The sequence below is a fragment of the Excalfactoria chinensis genome, chromosome 2, assembly GCF_039878825.1.
Source record: "Excalfactoria chinensis isolate bCotChi1 chromosome 2, bCotChi1.hap2, whole genome shotgun sequence".
In the NCBI taxonomy this organism is placed as follows: domain Eukaryota; kingdom Metazoa; phylum Chordata; class Aves; order Galliformes; family Phasianidae; genus Excalfactoria; species Excalfactoria chinensis.
The window spans coordinates 52,798,898-52,812,914 of NC_092826.1; the positions used below are offsets into that span (position 1 = coordinate 52,798,898).

At 33.7% G+C, this 14,017-nt stretch overlaps 1 protein-coding gene across 2 annotated transcripts in view; it reads left to right on the forward strand.

Moving 5' to 3' along the window:
- Nucleotides 1–5,202, forward strand: part of CCDC102B (coiled-coil domain containing 102B) — a 136,596-nt gene extending 131,394 nt beyond the window's left edge. For both annotated transcript variants that reach the window (XM_072330590.1, XM_072330592.1), the window contains one exon: nt 5,047–5,202. In XM_072330590.1, coding sequence (XP_072186691.1) covers nt 5,047–5,136 — 90 coding nt within the window. In that variant the 3' untranslated portion in view covers nt 5,137–5,202. The remainder of the gene's footprint in view (nt 1–5,046) is intronic.
- The last annotated feature ends 8,815 nt before the right edge of the window (nt 5,203–14,017 follow it).

A 14,017-nucleotide genomic window follows, 5' to 3' on the forward strand; every position in this document is an offset into this window, starting at 1 on the left:
CACACTTTAAACCCTCTTAGGCAATAATTTTGAATGCAGCTCTATAGTCCTTCCACATGCAAAGGGTTTTTGACTCTCTCTTCTGGCCTAATGAACTGCTCACATAACTGCAGAGCTGACCATTCTTTGTGTGCGGGCATATGTGCAATCAGATACTTCTTGCCTTCCTCGAGAAGCACCAGCACACTGGGGCAGAAGTGGTTCCCACTTCACGTAGCTCCATTTACACCACATAGATGAGAAATGCAAGGGAACAACTTCTTACTCCATCCTCTTTGGGGTGCCAGGTGTTGTCAAGGCCAGCTGGTGCAGGCAACCAATGGGAAACATTTCCTTATTTTTCTAAACAAAAATATTGATTTCATTTTTTAATCTAGTCTGTCTTTTAAGCTGTTGCTTGATGTTTTGTTTGTTTTAATTGGATATATCTAGGTCTGCAAGATTGAATCCATTGCTCAGTTTAAAACACCTTAGAATTGTGAATAATAGCTAAGTGAGATAAAAAAATATTTACAGAAACTTTTCTGCTAATTAGAAATATTAATTGAATAAATATTTGTATAAAATATCATTAGGATTTCTCTCTTTTTCACTCTTACTGATGTTTCTGAAAGTGTATCTTTCATATGCAGTGTGAATTCTGCTGTGTCTTCAGTCAATGTTTGGATGAACTGCAAAGTAAAATTTTCTCCTCCCTTCTTTCTGTAAGGACAGGTTTTCCTTTATCCTTTATCTGTTATCTTCTTGTTTGAGATGTTTTTTCTCCCCTTTAAGGTCACTTTGATATCTAAGTATGCCATCAGCTACCAACCTGCTGCTGAACTGCTAGTTTGTCTTAGCTTTCTTCACACAACACAGCTCAGTTTGACTCTGTTGAAAATAGATAAGAAATTAAAATAAGAAAAAAATATAAAATGGGAAAGTTTTGTCATTTACGGTGTATATTCTACTCAGAAACCACATGTAAATTGAATAACTCTCATAATCATACCCCAGACAGATATTTTACCAAATTCACAAGGTATCAGCCATTTAATATAATATATATTAATATATACTAATATTCTAATATATATTCTAATACATATATATAATATATATATATTCTAATATATATTCTAATACATATATATAATATATATATATATTCTAATATATATATAATATATATAATATATATTAATATATACTAATTCTAGAAATGTATGTTGTTGTTCAGAAGACGTATTTTTTTTTAAATGCTAAATTTATATACAGAATAATGAGTTGTTCTTGAATGTAGTAACAATCCTCCCTCCCCCTCCTACACTGTTTCCTTCTAATCTTTTTATATGACTCTGGGAATCTTTGAGTAAAATATTGGATTACCGTGTTAGATCTTTGTACTTTTTAACCCTACATGCAGGTAATAGAAATAACTGTCAGGAAATATGACAGTGTTCACAATTCCAATACTATGATATCTCTAAAAACATAACAGCAGGAAGAGGCATAATAAGAACCCACAGTTCAGGAGTCTTGAATCTCTCAGTGATTAGGAAAATTGAATGAGAAACTCCATACATCCTACTAATAACTGTGATAGATGTATGAAGAGAACATTTCACCCTGTTTTTAGGAGGCTTCTTGCATTAGCCTGTTTACATGGATAGCTTTCCATACTGATTTTGTGCCTGTGCTTTTCTGTAAGAAGTTAAGTATTGCAAACCTGCCTTAGATGACCCCATATACATTCATAGCCTTAGTATACTTATATTTTTAATGTTGAGGTAGGAAAATGTAAGGCTCTACACATTTTATCTTGTGGTATAAAATCTGGAAGAAATAATTATTCTTAAACGTGGTTTTATTATTATTGCCTGCTTACATACAAGCCCTTGAATTCAGTATACTGGCAATAATGGTAATAGGAATACAAATTATGCTTTGATAATTGTGTTGCTACTGTCTTGACCTCACTGCAGCATCTCTCCATCAGGAGCAGACCATGTTTTGGAACAAATAGTCACACATACTCCATAGGCCTTTCCTTACTATTGTCACATATAATGCAAATAATACATGTATTAAAGGTATAATAGTGGATTACTACTTGGAGGAATTATGTGATGTAAACAGAGTAAAATAACTGAGCCAAACCCTTCTGACATATGTGTGATATACACCACTTATGTCTTGTCAGTTGTGCTTAGGCCTGAGTATTGCTTAAAACCCATCTATAAATGACTGGAATTTCTTGTATGTTAGCTTGTTAGTAGGCATTCTGAAGTGTTGTATTTCACTACAGATTGGGACTTGTTTTAAATTATCTACATGCTAGTGAGTTCTGTCAAGTATGTTTTTTTGTTTGTTTTTTTTTTTTTGCATAAACATTCAAAAATGCCAATCTATGTACTCATGGACTGTCTTGATTAGTAGCTCACAATATGCATAACTGTATTAATTTTATTAGGAAATAGAATGAAATACTCTTTCTGTTTTACAGACAGTAGATAAACGATACATGCAGAAGCAACAGACTGAGTGTTTCTAGTTTAACGGAGAAATATTTAAAAATAAGTAATGTGATTTTCCTTAAAAATGTAGCATGCGTGTTCCTAGGGGAACAATACAAGCCAATACTTACTCACTATGGTTAATATATTTTAGATGTTTTTAGCTTCTTTAATTTAAAACTCTTTCAGTTGCTAGCTTTAGTGATGTTAGGTTATAATAAAATATTATAGATTAGCAAAATGAATAGAAAATGAGGGAACAATAAATGACATTGCACTAATATATTCACAAGTACTTTTAATAATAAGGAGTAGTTAATAATACTTATCTAGAATTTTTAATAAAGTAAAGTTATTATTGGACATTATGAAATTAAAGTAATTGAAAAAAGCACTGCTTCAAAGAAACGATTTTAAAACTCAGTAGTAACAGCTAAGTTTCTGATCAGCTTAGTCTTGTGTATCCAGCAGGATAAAGTGTTGCCGTGTGTTTCCATGGTTCAACCACCCCCCTGCCCTAGATTCTAGTGATGCTCCACGCTAGGGCCAAAAGTCACTATGACTCAGTGTGATAGATGGCAAAAATGGCATTTATTGGAGGTAATTAACACCTTATATGTTTTAATCACTTCATCTACGCCCCCTTGAGTGTACGTTTGAAATGCATGCCCAAAATACATCACAAGGTAAGGGATGGAACAGGGGAGGTACTGCCACGTCACAACCAAATCCTTGTTAACGCCTACAACAATAAAGTATCTACCAGCTTATTAACTCTTACTGATGTAGGACTTAGCAATTAGTCTGAGTGACACATTCATCAGTAGACAGTAGCATCATGTTTACAGTGCCATTGTAAAGAATCACATTGCAAAAATAGCTCTGATTTTTAACATACATTAATACAAGCATTTGTACAAGCTTTATACTGAGTTTGCTTCACTCAGAGTAATTTTTGCTTGTGACTCTGTTTTTTCCTGAAAAATAATTATCTAACATTTTCTAAGCAAATGACATATTGTTAGATGTTTGTGTGTAGTAGCATGACTGACCCATTCTCACTGACAGGAAATGAGTTACAGCTCCATAGAAGTTCCTAGAGTCAAGACTAATCGCATGGTTTGTGAATTCTTTTTTCTGAAAACTTGATCAAGTTATGTAAGAAAAATACAAAACAAACAAACAAACAAAAGCATAGGAATTGCACTGTGGTTTGTGATAGGATTTCAATAAAAGTGCCGATTATATGGACAGAATCTGAGGTGTATACCTTTAAATTTAAAACACAGGACATTTTCAATTAATTATGGATGAGATAAAAACTAGAAGGGCCACTCTGAAAGTAATGCCTTCTATCTTATTCTGTTGGCTCAGGATATCAGAGGCAGATGTTGATTGTATGGCAGTAGAGGTTGAACCTTCCAGCCAGTACTCCCTTACATTTTGTTGCAGTGTGACAGATGGCAGCAAAGGAGCAGTCTGACAAATTGGTGTCTGCAATGGAAGTGCATACAGAGCAAAATGCGTAATTGAATTCCTCCATGTGGAAAAATGTTGCCCATTGACATTCACTGATGCTTGCTGAATGTTTCTGGAGACCAAACAGGGACAATGAGTACAGTGAGTTGGTGGATACTGTATTTCAGCAGTGGCAGCAGCAAAGTGAAAACAAGCCATGTTGAGTTGGCCTATGTGAGTGACCTATGTAGTAAGACAAAGAAACAATGCAAGTCTTCCAGAATTTATTTGCAGTCTTCTTGGATCAGTTTGTAGTGTAGCTACTTTGGGTAATGCTCATAAATGCTTGTAAACCTTGATAAATCTGTTGTTCTGTGCAGAACTATTAAATATCTGTTTACTGTGCTTTGAGTGCTGACAGATGTTTTTGGTGCCCAACTTGAATGATGAACTTTATAATGGTCATGTTTTTGAAAATGACCTCTCCCTTCTGCTATTAGTATAATGTGAGGCCTTTACAATGGCCTAGTGGCTAGAATTCAGGTAAATGAGAGGTTGAAAATATCTTTGATCTTTTGCACTCTTCCCCACATTTCTTTTTTCCAATAAAAAACACACACATACACAAACAAACAAACAAACAAAAAATAACCACAAACTCAGGAGTTAGATGTGAGTGCAGTAAATGTATCTTGAATATCAATAATACCGCAGTTCAGAACTGTCGATCAATAAATAATGGCTTGAGTCATCAAAAGGGAAACAAGCAAGTGCAGCCTTTCTCCCTGTGAAAGACGATTCCAAGTAATTGTTCTAAGAACTTGTTCTCTCTTTCTTTTTTCTTTCTTTTTATTTTTATTTATTTATGTATTTTGATTTATTGAACAATCAATTGAAAAATATCTAGGATGTACTATAAAGTTAACCACACTGTAAGACTGTATCTCATCTAAACTCTACAGGTCTCCCCTTGAAATGTCTTAGAAGAAATTTGATCTGCAATTGTTTTAAATTTGAAATGGCTTTTCCACCCAGTACTCTCATCACACTTTTTTTTTTTTTTTTTTTTTTTTTTAAACAATTTTAATTTCAGATTAAAGATACAGAAGAAAATGAGCTCAGAGTTTGGGACCAGGCAAAGTTCCTTGTATGTTGTTGGAGATTCCACCAAGACAGTGAATGAAGACATGAGACATTACCTGCTGCAAAAAGGCTAACAGGAAATAAAGGGACAAAATACTTAAAGACTTCAAAAGACTTATGGGAAAATTAAACAGTGGAAGCACATGCAACATACATAGAAACACTACATGCATTATTTCTATGTACTTGACATTTTCAGTAAGGACCATAGAAATGTGACATTGTTCACCATCTTAGAATATTTTGCAGTTTGTTCTTCCTTCTCATTTGTCTTAATTGCCATCTTCTAAAGCAAAAGATGGATTCTAATCAATGGAGCCCATAGTTTAATTTTGGGGGAAAAAAATTTGCAATGTACATGGTGAAAGAGGGTGTCATAGTTGGTTCTGTGAAGATGCTGAGTCTGAAATGGAAGTCAGTGCTTTTTGCCTCGTCTCTTTCTTTTTTCTTTTCATACAGCAATGGGAAATAACTATTTCTCAGTTCCACTAGTTCTGCCCAAGTAGTATCTTGGAGTTAAATCTAACATTTCACTCTCTACTAATATACTGCAAACTCCTTCTAAAACTTCTTCAGTGACCTTATAGTTTCTTTTTCTTGTTTTTTGTTTTTTTTTTTTTGTTTGTTTGTTTTTGTTTCTTTTTTGTTTTTTGTTTTATTGAATTTTTGTAGGACCATAGAAAAGGAATAGTTAGTTCCATAATTGGTATCTCTGTTGTGGAAGTTGGTGTGAAGACAGCGTGTCTCATTTAAAATTTGCAGTGGGGATTTGTAAAGTTCGTGAATGAAAAATGTGGAAGGTTAACAATTACAGAAGAATCATGTTTTGCCAAGGAATTTGTGAGCTGCTGGAGTTGAAGAAACTTCATGACACCCCATTGTGTAACAACAGTACTGAAAATGGCAGTGTGAGCCATAGAAAATGAAAGTGCATAATTATTGATTTTTAAATTCTGTAACAGCCAAATGTACTTCTATGTTTATACTGAAATAGCGGAAAATAGAGTAATGTCAGACACAACATACTGATGAAAGTTTTTATCTAACCTCTACAGACAAGCAATTCTTGTTTTCTCCGACAAGTCATTAGAAATAAGGGTCTTTCAGAGATAAAACTCTAGGGTTTCAGCAATTTAGCAAAATCTCTTTAAGACTACAATACTATCTGTGGCTAAAAATCAATCAAATGATTCCACGAGTTACTGAGGAAACTAGGATTCTGTCCTTCCCTCTGTATCTCTAAACATGAAAGAAAAACAAATAATGTTTAATTGGTGCTGGAGAACATCACTGTGGTAGCAGCTTGCCAGACTAATAAGGATAGTGATGGAAATCAAACATCTAGGAGCTACTTTCAGCTGATCTGACTTGCACTTCTGTATAAACCTTTAGTACAAGTTTGTCCTTCACTTCTCTGTATTATAATACACAGTTGGATGTGTTATAATAGTGCTCATGGTTGCAATAGATAGATCATCAGACATTTTCTAGAATGTATATTTCAGAATAATTATGCAGTATGTTTTATTTCTTATGAAGAAACGCTTACTATCCCACATGATTCTTTGTAATCACCTTATTGACCATATTTTACTTTGAAGTGCCTTCTTTTTAATAGTGGTGCTTAAGTTTTATTGCAAGAGTGCAATAATCAGACAAGTCACTTTAGTTTTTTGTAATTCCTCCCTGTTCTCTGAGAAAATTCAGCTACATCTTCATCTGTTAAGTGCATAAAATATTTATTTCAGCAACTACTTACACAGAGAACTTCAGAGGTCTCTGTGAAGAAGTGTACCTGTAAATTAGTCACTTGAAAGAAATCCAAGAGATAATAATACATAATTGCCCTCACTGCAGTTGAGAATGTCAGAGAATGTTAATTTATGACCTTTTCATCATAATACTAGAATGTCTCCTGATCTTAAATATACATCTATGATATTTGCTCTATACTGGTATTCCTATCCATTCACCTTCACATTCCCCTTGGTGGGCAGAGAAGACACACATATTTGTGCAGAAAGAGTGGCTTGCTCATAGTCATTAAGGATAAAATTTGAACAAATTATCAGGAAAACTTACCCTAAATCTGTTTCCAAACAGTTAAGCCATCCTCACTCTCAGAGGAAATGATTGGTGCCTAAAATAGTGGAATGCTTCTAGAAAATAAAAATAAAAAAATAATCTGAAAATAATCTGATATTTCTTGTTACTCTTTTTAACAGATGATACTGTATACATTGCATGTCAATTACTTTAATAAAAAAATAATAAACACAGAAAGACCAACAAATAACTTTCACAGCTGATAAATTTTGTTACATCTTATTTAAAGTAACAAATGTTTATATGATTACATATTGGTACAAAAGCATTTAAAAAATTTAACAGATAGGAAAGAATGATTACTGAGCTCTAGTGGTCATCTAGTAGTGGATACAGAAATAAGGTTAATGTTGTCTTGTACATCCTGCTTCCTAAATAAAATGCTACTTTTCTGAGAAATTTATCAGCTTCCCTTTAAAGTACTTTTGCAAACACTTTTCAAGATATATTTCATAAGAACTTGTTCTTATTCTGCTCCATCAAGCAAACATTGGAATATATCTTAAGTGCATTTGAACACTCCAGGAGGGACAGAGATATCAGAGTTTAATTAAAAGCTAAGATTTTATTTATTTATTTATTTCACGAAATCTTTACCTCTCTGTTCCCCTGTTCCTGTTTCCTCAATGAGTTCATGCCTAAATCTTATCACATTGAAGGGTAACGTGAACCTGTATTCCTCACTCTGATGGGACAGTATCCTCAAATACTAAATTAAGAAAACACCACTAAGCAACGACTTCTCAGGAAGTACAGAGATTCTTGGATGCCCTTTACTAGTACAGAACTTTTATTATATGACTTCAAGGAGAAGGTAAGGGATGTTATTCAATTGAAATAAAAAACATATTAATAATTTGAAAAAAAAAATAATCTAAAAATCAGTGATTATTTCCAAGGGATGTTGTGATGGTGTTCAACAAAAATTACTATGCTCTAGTGAAAATGTGGTTCAGTTGCCTGCTTTAATCATGAACAGGATATTTTCCAGGCAAAGCCATTTCAGAAGTCAATTGGTCGTAATTAGAAAATGACAATAAATAACCTTGTACTGAGATTGAATAAAATAATTCTTAAAGTTATTAACATTTGAACAGAAGAAAATGTAGATAAGAAAAGAACAAATAAAGACATGCTACTAATATTTTGTTAACTAAAGACACTAACGTTCTCATAGTTTGTACTATTATACATCCCAACATAGAAAATATAAGATACAGATATAGAAAATACTTTTTGTGTGAACTTTGTTGAATGAGAGTTTATAGTGGACCCATGGAAAAGGGAGCCTCAGAAGTTATATGGCTATTTAACTGTGTTAAAAAATATGCACGTGGGAAACAGATCCAGGACTGAGAACACATTATAAAGAAGACTCCATTTTCACATTTCATTTTACTTGAAATTCACCCTAGAAATGTCCACGAAAGAATAACTCAATATCAGTCTTGTACAGCATAAACACAAAGGCCATAACGTACAACTCAGCAAAAACAAATATTTTACTTAAGAATTATTATTTTTCTCTTTAATTTTCTATTCATATTTTCATATACGAAAGTGTGTATGTGAATGTGTGCCCCGGTGGCACAGTGGTAGAATTGCTGCTTGCAATACCAGTGGCCCAGGGTTCGAATCCCCACTGTGGCGCAGGGGGTAGAAGTGCCACTTCGCTACACAGAGGGCTCAAAACCCGGGAGCTGGACTCGATGATCTCTAAGGTCCCTTCCAACTCACACGATACTGTGATACTGTGATATACGAAAGCATGTGGAAAGGCAGGTAAGATTTTGAAAAATTAAGTATGATTCACCACATTTTAACATTTTAAAAAAAGCAAGCAGTCAATACATTACTTAATTAAACTCATAATTCTGTATCATTTTTTCCTTGTTGTAAAATTCTGACTGTAGCACATATATCTATTCTGTCTCCTCCATCGCTGCTTCCAATAATATTCTGCTTAAATTTTGATATTTGATCATCCCATTGGGCTGAGGCTGGTAACATTAACGTTGATTTAACTAATTTGCAGAATTGATTTTATATGCAATTTCTAGTATGGAGTATCATATGTATTTATTTGAAACAATTCTGTACTGAATTTTATGTGACTCTAAACTGAAAACCACAGCAGGAAAAAAAAGAGGAAAAAAAAAAAAAAACACTCTATGCAGCTGTATGGGAAATTGGTAATCACAGCCTGAACCTCTGATTAATCAGCTGAGGCAAGTTTCAGGTCAGCTGTGGGAGCACAGGTGAGGGTAATTAAGCTGTGCTCCTGGAAGGGGTGGAGCTTGACTCCACTTCCTCTACACCTCATTTAAGGGCTGACCACTACTGAAGCAGTGTCTCTTTGAGATTGCTCCTTGGTGGAGGTTGCTTTAGCATTTTCCAGCAGACTGAAGGCCTCTATTGGGTGAGTCTTTCCTTTAAATAACCTTTTGGATACTTATCACTACCTCTCTTGTACCATCTATTGTACTTCTGTTGCGTTCTCATGACATGTCTATTTCAAGTGAAGTTGGAAGATTAGTGAGGAAAGTGGGAATGTTTCAGTCAAACTGAGGAGTGTACTCTACCAAAAGCATATATATATATATATATATATATATATATATTTATTCAGCTACATTTGGTTTACCTGTGATAATTCCTATGCATAAAGGAAAAATCTAATTTGCATCCTAAAAACAATTAAGTTTTGTATGCATATGCAAGGCATAGATTTAATAATATGATTGTGATATTCCTATAAGAAACCTCTGAATTCACAAATATAAATATAAGCAGACTCAGTTGTAAAATATGGTGTAAGAGATTCTGGAATAGACTGTTCTCAAAAATTTCATCAATATGGACACAGGACTTTGTTCTACTGACAGAATTTTGTTTACTCAAGATTCTAGGAAACCAAAAATAGAAAAAAAAACAAACAAACAAACAAAAAAAAAAAACCAACTTCTGGGGTAACTTCATGATGGAAACTAGTAAAGCAGAAAGCTAGTACTTCTGCCATGTGCAACTTCAGTGCATGCTCTTAGTAGTTCCTCTTTACAAATTACAGCAAAATATTATTAAGATTTAATCTGATAACTGAATTTCAGATTTTGTTCTGTGACTGCCATTCTAGTGGGACATAGAAGTTGCATGCAGTAGCATTATTTGATCATCTTATATACTATCAAATAGTACATACAATAGTATAGTTATGTTTTTTTTGTTTTAAATCTAAAAGTAGAATCCACATTTCAACATGATCAGTAAGAAAGTTGAAATGATAGTTGACTGATTTGGTTTTCTCATTACTATGAAAACCTTGAAATTAAAAAGATTTTAAAAAATAATTTAAAAAATACATTTTTTTTCACAGAAATTGTTTTGCAATGATATTTTAAATATTTTATTATTATTTAATATATATTTCTGTCCTCCCAAATGTCTCAGTAAAATGAAGTTTATTCCGTTGGAACCTAACATAGGAGTTCTTGGATTCTCAAGCCTACACACTGCAGTTGTGCACACATAACAATCCGTTGCACACATGTAACACTCTGAGCAACCGATGTTTTATAAGCAAAACAGATTCAGCTTTCCATGTCTCTTTTCTCAAAACTTTTAAGTTTTTCTGTGTCTACATTTTACTACTTGGTATTTATTTTGAAACTAATGAGTTCCAGATCTGTCCTAATAGATTCTTTTGTGGTGAAAGCCAATGATATTCATGATTTTTGTTCTGAATGTTCCAATATCTCATCTTTTTAGAAATACACAAAACAAGAAAAGCATATGAGTGACTGACTACATGTAGTTTTGCTCCACCATTGATAACTTTATTGTTCACAGGTACACTAGACACTGTATGACTCAAAAGTAAATATTAATTGTATAATAATTTTACAATAGCAACTGTCAAGACCCATCATGTTGTGATTAAATGCAGGCAATAAATGTCAAATTCTTCAAAGAATTATTTAGATTCTGGAAGTTTGAGAGGAAAAATAATCAGGGTGGCAGAGATGAAAACAATTCCTGGGTAAATAAGGTACACTTCCCTAAGTATCTAGATATGCTAGTTTCTAAATATGAATACTGGAAAATATTGAAGGGTCTTATGAAAAAAAAAATGACTAAAGGTTCTGTTTTTTGTACTGTGGGAAAAAAAACAAAACAAAAACAAAAACTTGTATAACCTGATCCTATAGTGAAATGGGTAGTATAATTCAAAATCTATAATTGCCGTTTTTTTTTCTAGCCTGATTTCCCATAGCAAAACATTTCACCCACAGAAAAAGAAATTGATCAGTGAAAATTGAACTGTTTTCCATAGTCATTGTTCCATGGGAGATGCAAGTTTTTTTTCACTTCTAACTAATATTTAGACAATAAAAAGTAGAATCTGTAATTTCGAAAGACAAGCTTTTGTTCATCATAATTTCCTATAGCACTGTTGGAACAGTGCTTTATTTCATTGATTTGGCCATAAGCAAACTTTCCATATGTTTTTAAATGAAAGTATCTTTTCAATGCTAGTTCCTAATTAACCCTTAATGTAGTAATCATTTTCATTGTAAGTTTAAAAGCATATCAAGCTAATGCAAGTGTATTGATTTAGAGGCTGTATGAGACACAGAATCACACAAGACAAAAGATTTTTGGCACTCAGAAAATAAATAAATAAAACCCATACAAAAACCAAGAAAATCTTGTTATTTAATCTGAAAATATCATGCCAGCTCTTAGTGAATACAGGTTGTATACATGCTAGAAAAAGATATAATGCAAAAGAGAAAGCATTATGCCCTCAAGAAAATGATCTACATGTTTTCTACTGAATTGGAGTATCACAGCACATAGTTCGCTGTTTATATTCCTTCTTAAGGTAGCAATTCTATGTTCTCTGTCCTAAATTTTAGCATTTAATGTTATTGTTGTCTTAACTCTTTCACTGCAGATTGATTTTTGTAATGTATTTATATTGAATAAAAATAAAGAAGTGATGTACAAAATATTCTAATAAAGTGATTTAGGAATACAACCTTTAAATGAGTACCAAAGCCATTTGGACAAAGATAAGACACTAAGACAATAAGGCCTAGAGATAGGAAATTATCTCATGGAGCATAGCACTGTAACACTTCAGGAGGTTGTAAGACCAGAAATAATTAAGGACTTGGTAAACATACAAATGTATTTGAAATGCACATCCCAGCTCATTTTCTTTCGTAGAAAGCACTCTGCTTCCACACAATCTTAGAGACTGAATACACATATGATAAGGCACTGAATCAATTGGTTTGATGCACAGAGTGAAGTTGTGTGAATGCATCTCAGGCTGAATATAAAGAAACTGTTATAAAACTCATGTCAGCTCCTGTTCATACTCAGATAAAGCTTTCTCATGTTACACATGAGATATGTGTAGCAAACCTTTAAATCGGCAGCATACCTGGGAGTGAGTGGATATAAGTACATAAAATACAGATACTTTCTTTACAGCATACAAATCCCTAGGTTTGACAATGAAACAATATTAAGGAATAGTTTAGTTGCAAGGTTTTGCAACAATATTGTTTGAAGGTATAAAAAAATGAAAAGGAAGGCAACCATTCAAAATTCATGTTAATATATCTTATCATTTAAGGATTACATTCAAGTGTCCTGCTTTTCTGGATTTGAGGGGAAGCTGGTTTTATCCCATTCCCCCAGTGAATCTAGTTTAAAGCTTTTGATTGTTCTTGGACCTTTTTACTGCTTCATTGCCACTGATGTGAAAATCCAGTAATGGATAGTAACCAGAGGGCTGTACCAGGTTAGTGACTTCCTGTAACATCTCTTAGTCAGGCCCTACGGAGGCAGCAGACTTCCCCATGGTCAGCTGTTGTTTCAACAGCTCAGTGCCACACCAGTGTTTGCTCACTCCCCCATTGCAGTGGGATAGGGGAGAGAATCAGAATATAATAAAGTAGAACTCATGCATTGAGGTAAAAATGATTTACTAAGACATTAAAAGGAAGAGAAAAAAGGAAACTCATACTAGTAATGATAACAATGAAATATACATTTACAAACCAAGGGATGTACAACACAACTACTCACCACCTGCCAACTGATGCCCAACCAGTCCCCAAGCAGCACCATGTTTCTGTGGGAGCTCTGAGTGGCTGTGTCAGTTCCTGTGGCTGGATAGGCCACAGGGGATGCAGAGGACATTGCTGAGTGGGTACCATGACCAGAGCTCCTTGTGACTGAGTTGCAACCTCTGTTAGAAGGGGCAGCAACAACACCTTCCCTGCATACCCTCTTTCAGGTATAGATGTAAAATGAGATACTTAAAAGCATTTACTAGTAGTTTTCATCTAGAGCTGTTTTTGTTGTCTTTCATGACTTTAAAAGCTTGTTTATGGCTTTGGAACAAAACCTAGAGTGTTCTTATAAAGTGCTGACAACACAAAGGTAGTGTTTCCAAACCAAACCATCATACCATATAGACATGAAAGAGTTCTGAAGAGACAGATGAATGTAAGTAATTCAAATGGAAAGAGTTACAGCAGCAAGAAATCCAAATTTATATATTTAAAAACTAACTACGTTCTCCAAAATCTTGTTATAAATGTAGTCTGAAATGCCAAAGGCAAGGAATCAACCAACAGGTTTCAAAACCTCTTTACTCTTTATAAAGTAGCAGTGACAGCACTGAAGGTTATAATATCTGTAATGCCATGTACAATACTCTTTGCAAATGTTCATGAAAATAAGATATTGGAAAGTTGCTGTCAAGGGCTACAAAGAAGGGTGTAGGAATGAAGAACTTT